This window comes from Dermacentor albipictus, unplaced genomic scaffold, assembly GCF_038994185.2.
Source record: "Dermacentor albipictus isolate Rhodes 1998 colony unplaced genomic scaffold, USDA_Dalb.pri_finalv2 scaffold_13, whole genome shotgun sequence".
Taxonomy (NCBI): domain Eukaryota; kingdom Metazoa; phylum Arthropoda; class Arachnida; order Ixodida; family Ixodidae; genus Dermacentor; species Dermacentor albipictus.
The window spans coordinates 3,364,258-3,373,391 of record NW_027225567.1 but is presented as its reverse complement, the minus strand read 5'-3'; the positions used below and the strand labels follow the sequence as shown (position 1 = coordinate 3,373,391).

The 9,134-nt window shown below is 54.6% G+C and overlaps 1 protein-coding gene across 1 annotated transcript; it reads right to left on the bottom strand.

Annotated features, from left to right (window-relative positions):
• Window positions 1-8,066: 8,066 nt before the first annotated feature.
• LOC135917800 (uncharacterized) lies at window positions 8,067-9,134 on the bottom strand. The gene has a single exon (XM_065451403.1). It carries the CDS (start codon window positions 9,132-9,134, stop codon window positions 8,067-8,069), a length of 1,068 nt encoding a protein of 355 aa, XP_065307475.1.

Here is a 9,134-nt window from a genome sequence, read left to right as displayed (position 1 = left end):
CTTGCACCAGTCTACAATATATACTACACCGATCACTAACGTCGATGCCGAAAGTTTCACGCACACGCTTATTCCTTCGTTCCAAGGACAGTGACCAGGGACCAGGTCCCCGAGTCCATTGTCACCAACCCTTTTCCACCATACTTGAAAACTGCCATTTCGACGTGTTCTGTAGAATTCCACCCCTGCCTGTAGCGCTCCACTTGGCATTCAGTGTATTGAAATTAATAAATAAACAGCATAACATGTCAGCTGTTGTATACATGCTGGTACAAATATCTGCCTTTTAAGAGAGACTTGTTTCTCTCGATAGTCGCTGCAGGTTCATTAGGTACCGCTGCATTCACAACACATTTCTAGCAAATCACGCTTTCTTAAAGTTTGCTAGGATGCAAAACTATTTGACTGTGTATGTTTTACATGTGGAAGAAGCACTGCTACTTCAGGTGCACTTACCAAGCAAGACTTCTCCATGAAGTAACAGGCCACGAGTGAGGCGGCGGCGAAATGTAGAATGCCTCCAGACGAATGAATCGTGGCACGATCCCGGAAACCGTGGGTCAATTTCCAGGATATTTAGCTTTGCGTCGCACACCTCATAAGGGAAAGCAAAGAGAAGGTGTCAGTGCCACTGCAACAAATATGTGGCACAACCTTTTGCTTACAACACTACTTGCCAAACAGTTACTGTTCAGTCAGTGAACACAATTACAGAAAAGGAGATATCAACATACGCAGTAGGCAGTTGAACTAATGATCAGCATGATAACAGTGTCATCTTAACCTACAAATGCAATGTTGGCATGTGTTCACATGCTCATGTATGGCGTGCGGTAACAACACAATGCGCAAAATAATTCCTTTGGTTTCTTCCGTCCATATTGTATAAGATTCTGCTAAAGAGTGAACCTATGTTTTTTTTTCAGACAAAGTGCCTATTACAAGCGAAAGAACGCGGAAACAGCATGTGCCGTATTGACAGCTAGAGCAAATGGGTGTCCACACATTCTCATTCTCCCTCACACCATTTTCATTGATGGGATGCTCCTTTTCGCGTTTACAGTCTGTTGGCCACAATGCTTTAGTTTTACGTCGAATAAGAATCACAAGGGCTTGTCTTCTGTTAGGATCGCTCGCAGACGAAGACTCCCTTCACTGCTACGGCGTCTATTCCGGTTTAAGTCGCGCGTAATGTGTTTACATTGTAGCATCGAAAAGGCTATTCAACTGTGATTGGAGAGCACTGAAAAAGTGCGGCTGTGTTCTATGCAAAGATCAAAGTCGTCATTACACATACAACACAAACGCTACTTTCTCTAATAGGAACGCAAGTATTGCCGGCAATTGATGAAAAATAACGAAACAAAGTTTTTTACAACGTGCACTCGCGCAAACACATATCGAAAATATTTGTCAATGAACAATACTCACGACCATGCAGTTGAGGGTGTAATACCCTTTACGGCTCCAGTACGATTCCGTTTCGCCGGGGCCGAGCTTCTTAGGGCGAACTATGGCTATCAGACTCCCGTCCACACATCCTAGAACTCCTGGAATTTTTCCACGGCTAAGAAAGCCTTCCTTGACGGCGGCTTTCTGTTGCGCCGTGGATGGGAATCTAACCCATCCTTTTTCCTTGCCCACAACCGTAATGGCCTTGGCGACGGCTGTAATGATCCGGCTGACCGAAGGCTACGACAGTGCAATCGCTTCTTCATTCCCGACGCACTGTTGAAAGCTCCCGGTGGCAAAAAGCCGCAGCGCGCACAGCACTTTCATCGTAGTGTCGACACCACGCAATCTTTGAGGTCCGAGATGTCCTTCCAGCTCATCGCAAAGACGTCGCACTATGTCTTTGGAGAGACTAAAATGCCTTCGAAACTCTTCTTCGGCCATGCCGAACGCGTCGCGTCGTTGCCTCTCGTCGCGTCGTTGTCTTTCGGCACTCGCCAGCAGCATAACCAAGGGAGCCGCCATTGCCGTCTCTGTCTCGTCTCGTCTAGGTGCCGGCTCGTCAGCTGGCGCGAGATTAGCCGGCAGCCGCGGTTGCCCTAGCAACCCTCGACATCATGCTCGCCCCCGCGCGCGACTCTCAAACGAACCACTTCTCCGCGGTTCCGCTCCTGGCAGGGAACCGGTTCCTTTCCAGAAGATTGGCAACCTGTGTGACGTCATCAAAATTTGTCGTCCCGCCCACCAGGGATGACGACATCGAAGCGCCGACCAATGGCAACAGCCGAAAGGAACCGGTTCCCAAAGGAACCGCTACAGAATACGGCCCCTGTAGTCAAGTATAACACCTAGAAATTTGTGCCCTTTGTTTACAGGTATTTGTTGTCCACCGAGTTCTAAGCAAGGATCTGAGATCATTTCTTTCTTTCTCGTAAAAAGAACGCAAGAGCTTTCGTAGGATTGATCTTAAATCCATTCTTGCCTGCCCACATTGAGACTTTGTTCAGGCCATACTGTACCTGTCTCTCGCACACTGCGAGGTTACAGGATTTGAAAGCTATTTGTATGTCGTCCACGTACACAGAATAAAAGATTGCCGTTGATAATGAAGTGCGAAGCGTGTTCATTTTCATGATGAAAAGCGTGCAGCTGAGCACGCCTCCTTGGGGAACACCCGTTTCTTGCGTAAAAGGACGCGAAAGTGCATTACCAACTTTTACCCGGAAGGTACGACTGGACAGATAGCTTTCTATTAGGTTTAGCATATTACCATGGATGCCCATTTCTTACAAGTCTCTTAAGATTCCGTAACGCCACGTTGTGTCATACGCCTTTTCCATATCGAGAAATATCGATAGGAAGAACTGTTTATGTACAAATGCGTCCCGGATGTTTCCTTCAACACGTACGAGGTGATCGGTTGTGGACCGCCCTCCTCGGAAGCCGCACTGATACCGATTAAGCATTTTGCTCATTTCAAGAAAATGGATGAGTCGCCGAATAATCATTTTAACGCGATAGCGTTAAGGAGCTCGTGTCGCAGAAAAGCCGGTGTCGTCGGCGTCGGTGTCGGCGTCGGCGTTTGCGGCGTTGACCGTGAGCGATAAATCACGGCAGGCGCTTCATAAATAAAAAGCAACTTCCAAGATTGGCCCGGTGGGAATCGAACCAGGGTCTCCGGAGTGTGAGACGGAGACGCTACCACTCAGCCACGAGTTCGATGCTTCCAAGCCGTGCAAACGCGCCTCTAGTGAATGCGGTGTTGCCTTCGAAACGAGCCGTGGAAAGTTATACTGCGGTGTATATCGGTAATTATGAACATGTAACGTACAGAAGTCACAATTACACGACTTGCGAAGTGCGTTTCCGCTGCATTTCTTCTGCGCTTTCCGCACACGCAGAGCCATCTTGCGGCAAACACAGAAGACCCCCTCCTCTCAATGTACGGCGCTGCCCCGACAGGAGGCGCGCGGCGCGCGCATTGGGACCGCTGCCAGGCGCGTCGCGGGACTCCCTCTCCCCTGACGACGCTTCGCCGTGCTCCCGGTCCTTTCTTTAGATTACTATCTATCTCTCTGCCCGTGCCGATCGCGACGTTTGGCTGGCGTAGATCGTTTCCCCTCCGAGACACCGAGTTCTTTGGTTCGTTCCGTTCGCTCAGGCGCACGTTTCGTTGCCGCGCCGAACGCTGCGTTGCTCGACGCTCACCGCGTGATAGGTGGGCGCTAAGTCCGATGCGCGGCGCATCGTAAGTGATCGCTGTGCCGTAGCGCATTGTCTTATACCCCTTGGCGGGTCGACGGGAACGCTGTCGCGTCCCACTCTTGAAGGCGAAGCTTAAGCGTCCTCCAATTTTTTTTCAAATACTTTACAAAGGCAACTTGTGAGGGTGATCGGGCGGTAACTTGCCACTGAGGAAGGATTTTTGCCTTGTTTCGAAACAGGAACCACAATGGCTTCTTTCCATGCAGTTGGGAGGTATCCTGCAGCCCAAATTGTGTTAAAAATTGTGAGTAGTGTAACTTGGTTGTCATTGTGTAGGTTTTTGATCATTTCATACATGATTCTGTCAGATCCGGGTGCAGAGCTCTTGCATGAGCTCAAAGGCAGCTTTCAACTCGGCAATACTGACAGGGCAGTTGTACGATTCATTCTGTAGACATTTTCGTTTGAGTGGCTTACATTGTTCTATTTGTTTATATTTCAGAAAGGATTTCGAATAATGTTTTGAACTTGACACGCTCTCAAAGTGCTCTCCAAGTGAGTCTGCCTAATGGTGCAGCGTATCACCCTGTGTGTTTACCAGAGGGAGTGGATATGTTTGTCGCCCTCTAATTTTATTTACGCGGTTCCAGACTTTCGCCTCATCTGTAAACGAGTTGATGTCCGATAAAAACTTTCGCCAACTCTCTCTTCTGGCCTGTCGGCGGGTTCTCCTGCTTTGAGACTTAACTTTCTTATTATCTGCAGTAGGCGAAGCGCGTTGCGACCTCCACGCTTTGTTCTGATTCCTACGTGCGATTATACATCCATCGTTCCATCACGGGACATGCCGTTTGCATGCCGAGCCACTTACTTCACGTATGCATTTAGATGCGGCATCTATGATGAATGCTGTAAAGTAATCCACAGCAGCATCAATTTCTAACGAGGACATGTCATCCCATGTTATGCTAGTTAAGGTTCGGAATTTCTCCCAGTCTGCTGTGTCACTCTTCCACCTAAGAGTCTGTGGTGGATATTCGTTTTGTTTAAGTGTTCCTAATAGTATGGGGAAGTGGTCGCTTCCGTAAGGATTGTTCATAACTTCCCATTCGAGTTCAGGCAGTATGGACGGGGAAACTATGCTGAGATCAATTGAAGAAAAGGTGTTGTTTCCAAGACAGTAATATGCGCGTTTCTTCCCATTCAGAAGGCACGCACCAGAGGAAAAAAGGAACTGTTCAACAAGACGACCTCGCGCATCTATACGAGAGTCACGCCACAGGGAGCTGTGCGCATTGAAATGCGCACAGTTGAAAAGGGCCAGTCGCAAAGAGGGCGATGTCGTCAGCGTAGATTGCCACCTGTACCTCGTGCGACATCGCTTTTGGGATGTAGTCCGGAAGTCGCGCGAGGGCAAGATTAAACAAAAAGGGGCTCAAAACACTGCCCTGCGGAACACCAGAAAACACACTGCGCGGCCGGCTGAGCGCCCCTCCAACCCGCACCCGAAGCGTGCGATCAGACAAGAAGGCTCGCACGTAGTCGAGTAGCCGGTCGGTGATGCCGAGCTCATGCAGCGCACTGACGATCGTAGAATGCGGCAGCCCATTGAAGGCGCCCTGTACATCAAGCAGAACGAGGTAGCCGGCCTCGCGACGGCTCGCCACCTGCTCGAGAGTAGCGACAATCTCAGCCAGGGCGTCAGCCGTTGCGCGCAGCCGGCGGAAGCCGCTCTGCTCGGGAGCGAATGCATCGAGTGCCGCCGCAATCCACTCCAGACGATGAAGTGCCACAGCTTCGAGTGTCTGACCGGCGACAGACGTGAGTGAAACCGGGCGGTAGGAGCTCACGCTGCTTCGCGGTTTGCCACTCTTGAGGAGAGGTACCACGGTTGCTTCTTTCCGCTCGGGAGGGACGACGCCGGTGCGCGAGACGCGGTTGTACACCTCCAACAGCGATGGGAGCTGCTCGTCGTCGATGTTTCGCAACGTCTGGTAGGTGATTCCATCCGCGCCCGGCGCAGAACGTCGCCTAAGAGCGTTGAGCACGATGCGAAGCTCGCTCAAGGTGAAGTCCTCCGTGCACAACGCCTTCACCTGCTGCAGAATTCCGTTCGTCGGGAAGTAGCGAAGCGGCGCGAGGAGAGCGGCTTTGTTGTGCTCAGGAAGCTCGGGAAGCTCGAAAACTGGGCCATCCGGCGGAAGCAACGGCGGCGGCGAACGCGTCCGCGAACTGCTCTGCACTCAAGCCCTGTGCGACCGCGATGGAAAGCGCAGGACAGCGAGGGACCTTTGGTCGAAGGAGAGCGCCGAGAATGCGCCACGGGCGCGATCTGTTGCGCGTATCGTCGAGCGACACACAAACTGCTCCAGCTCTGATTGCGCCGCTGCCTGGCATGACGGCGGCACGCCGCATCAAGGCGATTGTAGAGAGTCCAATCCTCTCTCCTGTCACTCTTGATGGCTCGATGTTCAGTGCGGCGCCGGACAGCTCGAAGGTTAAGCAGCTTGATGTCGGGCACCGGCGTTCCCGCAGGCACAGAACAGTATTTCGTGGCGGCGTCGACACAACGTGTCACGTGAGTCAGGAAATCCGTGTTCGCAGTAGGGGGCGTGGCACAGAGTTTCCGAAACTGTGTCCAGTCGGTAACACGGTAGGAGGGCCGCGGTCCATGGGCTGTAGCGTGCGGCTCGAGGGAGATCGGGTAATGATCGGAGCCCTGAGTGTCGGGGCTGCGTCGCCACTCGTAGTGGCAACCCTCGCTCACAAGCGACAAGTCGATGGCGCTCTTCCGCGCACCCCGGCGCACGAATGTGGGACTGCCGGTGTTGAGAAGTAGTAGGCCCGCAGAGAGGATGGAGTTCAGCAAGTCCCTACCTCGCGGCTCGGTGTGCGGGCACCCCCATGTTGTGTGGTGACTGTTGAAGTCACCCAACACCACACAGTCACCTCCGATGCGAGCGACAAGCGCAACCACGAACGAGCTGTCCCACCGACGCACGGGCCGAACATAAACACTGGCGACACAGGTGTCGGCACCCCCAACACGCACAGTCACGCCACGCACTCGATTCCACTGGTCACGATGTCGGTGACATTTACGTCGGCTTGCGCGAGACATGCGCGAACATACAGAGATGCGCGGGACCGTCCAGGCGAATGCAGCGGGTCACAGCAATGAGTCTTGTTGCAGGTCTGCGACTGGCATTCGGTGGCAATGTGATAGGCCACAAATCCGGGGAGGTTAAACTCGCCTGGACGCGCGTAAGTTTCTTGTAGCGCGAGCACGTCGTATTCGTGTAGTGAGAGGTGCTCGGCGAGTTCAGCGTGACGGCAGCGCATCAAGCGGACATTCCACTGGAGGATGCACGGCCGACGTTTCGGAGATCGCCTATCCATGCTGGGGCAGGGCTTGCTGGGCTGCAAGGGCCGCGACGCACATTTGCCGAGTGGTGTCGTCCATCGCTGCTGTCTCTATGAGGACGCGCAGTGCTGCTGCGAGGGCCGCAACAACTGCATCCTTAGGATCGGAGGTGGCGGAGGTAGTGGGCTGTTGCGTCTGCGCTTGCTCCGCCGGCTGGGCGCCGCTACCGTTGAGCGCGTCTCTGAATGACAACCCAGGTTGTACGACCGCGGAAGGACGGGTGGCTGCTCCTTGCTTCCGTCGGATGGCGTCTGATGAGGCGCGAGCGATTGCCTGCTGTCGCGTGAGAGGCTCTGGCGACAGTGACAACAGTACGGCAGCCTTCCTCTCAATTTGCCAGTTGGGGCAGCGTGGCTCCGAGGTTGCGTGATTCCCGCTGCAGTTAATGCAGCGCGGCCTCTGCGTGGTGCAGTCGGCGGTGGCGTGCGATTCTCCCCAACGGAGGCAGCGGGCATCGCGCGAACATGTTGCGCCGGCGTGACCAAACAAGCCGCATCGATCGCACTGGAGTGGCCGCGGGAGTCTGGGACGAACCGTGCTACGCTGCTTGAAGAGGAGGACTTCGACTGGAACGGCGTTGCCGGCGAATCGCACCGCTATGTTGTGGCCCCTGCGCTCGCATGAGACGACGGTCACGGAGGCTTCAAGGTGGTCTCTTTTGTGTCCGCGTCGAACGAGCGGTCCACACCGAAGATGGTGCCAGCACAGGTGTTTTTTGTGAGAGCTTTCGCCCTCACTGGCACATCGCCGACGGTGCGGACTTGCAGGAGATGTGACAGTTCTGCCCTCGGGAGCGCGTCGACGGCGACAACATTCCGTCGAAAGTTCACTCGCACGCGGTGTGCTCCCTGAATAGCTGAGAGCTGTGCGGCGATATATTCTTGCGTCAGTCTCAGGAAGTTGCCTTTCTTCCCTTGGGGACGAGACAGGACCGTGTCAGCTCGTTCTTCTGGAGCTGGGCCATCGACCGAGGGTGTATGTGGGATCATCTCGAGAGGCCTGTAGCGCGGCCTGCTTTTCCCGGCCCTCTTGGGTAGTGAGGGGGGATTAGCGCTGTGTTGATTAGCCTGCTCGGTTGAATCCGAGGCGGAGATGAGTGCTGGGCGACGTTCTGGCTCGGTGTGGGGCTGTTGCTGCTGGCTGCTTTGCGGAGCGAGCGGCTGGAGCGGCCCGAGAACACTGCTGGGGCGCGGGTGCGCCGAGCTAGCTGGGTAGGTTGAGGAGTGCATTCCTTTTCCCCCATTGCCTTTTTCACATCGGCGCCGTCGTTGCTCATACCTTGAGAGCTTGTCGCAGGTGCTGCCCCGGCGTGAGTCATTGGAGAGGGAGACTGACCCTCTCTATCTCGCTCTGTCGGGCGCGGACGAGTGGGTGGCTCGGCCAGTGGGGGATTTTGTTGTTCCCCATTCGACTTGTCGGCGCTTGCTTGGGGAGCTGGCCCGTTCTGCGAATGCTCGGCAACCGCTGCCACGTGGAGGGCTAGGGAAGGTGACGCCGGGTGGCTGTCATGGCACCGGCGGGGGTCGTTCGCTTGTTGTTCGCCATGTTGCGGAGCTTCGAGAGATGGCGGTGGGCTGCTTTCCGTCGCGGCCGCGGTCGTAGTTTCGTTGTCAACGTGAGTCAGCGGTGAGGCGGGCAATGATGCAGACGACGAACGATCAGACCTTGTGGGATTAGAGGTTGGTGACACGCTACACGAGGCGCTGAGCGATGGCGACGACTCCGTGCTGTCAGAGCTGGTGGCCGGCGAGGAGGAGATCGTGCGGCTACTCGGAGACGTAGGCGCTGAGCCATTGCTGTCGCTTTCCATCTCGGCGAGAGATGCTGCGGCGGCAGTGGTGTTGGCGGCCTCTCGGCGATGGCGGTTGCCACGTGCGTGGCGGTTGGCGTTCTTGCGGCCGGCGTTCTTACGGGTTGTCGGTGACAGGCGCTTTGGCATCCCTTCCGAACCTAGCATACGGCGGGCCTCCAAAAGTAGCAAGTCCAGTGCTCGCGAGCGAGGCTGTGGCGTGCCGAGACGAAACCCGGGCACTGTGTCCTGGGTGTCATCCAT

Coding starts and splice junctions, on each gene's coding strand:
- LOC135917800 (XM_065451403.1), bottom strand. CDS start 9,134: ATGGATGACACCCAGGACACAGTGCCCGGGTTTCGTCTCGGCACGCCA.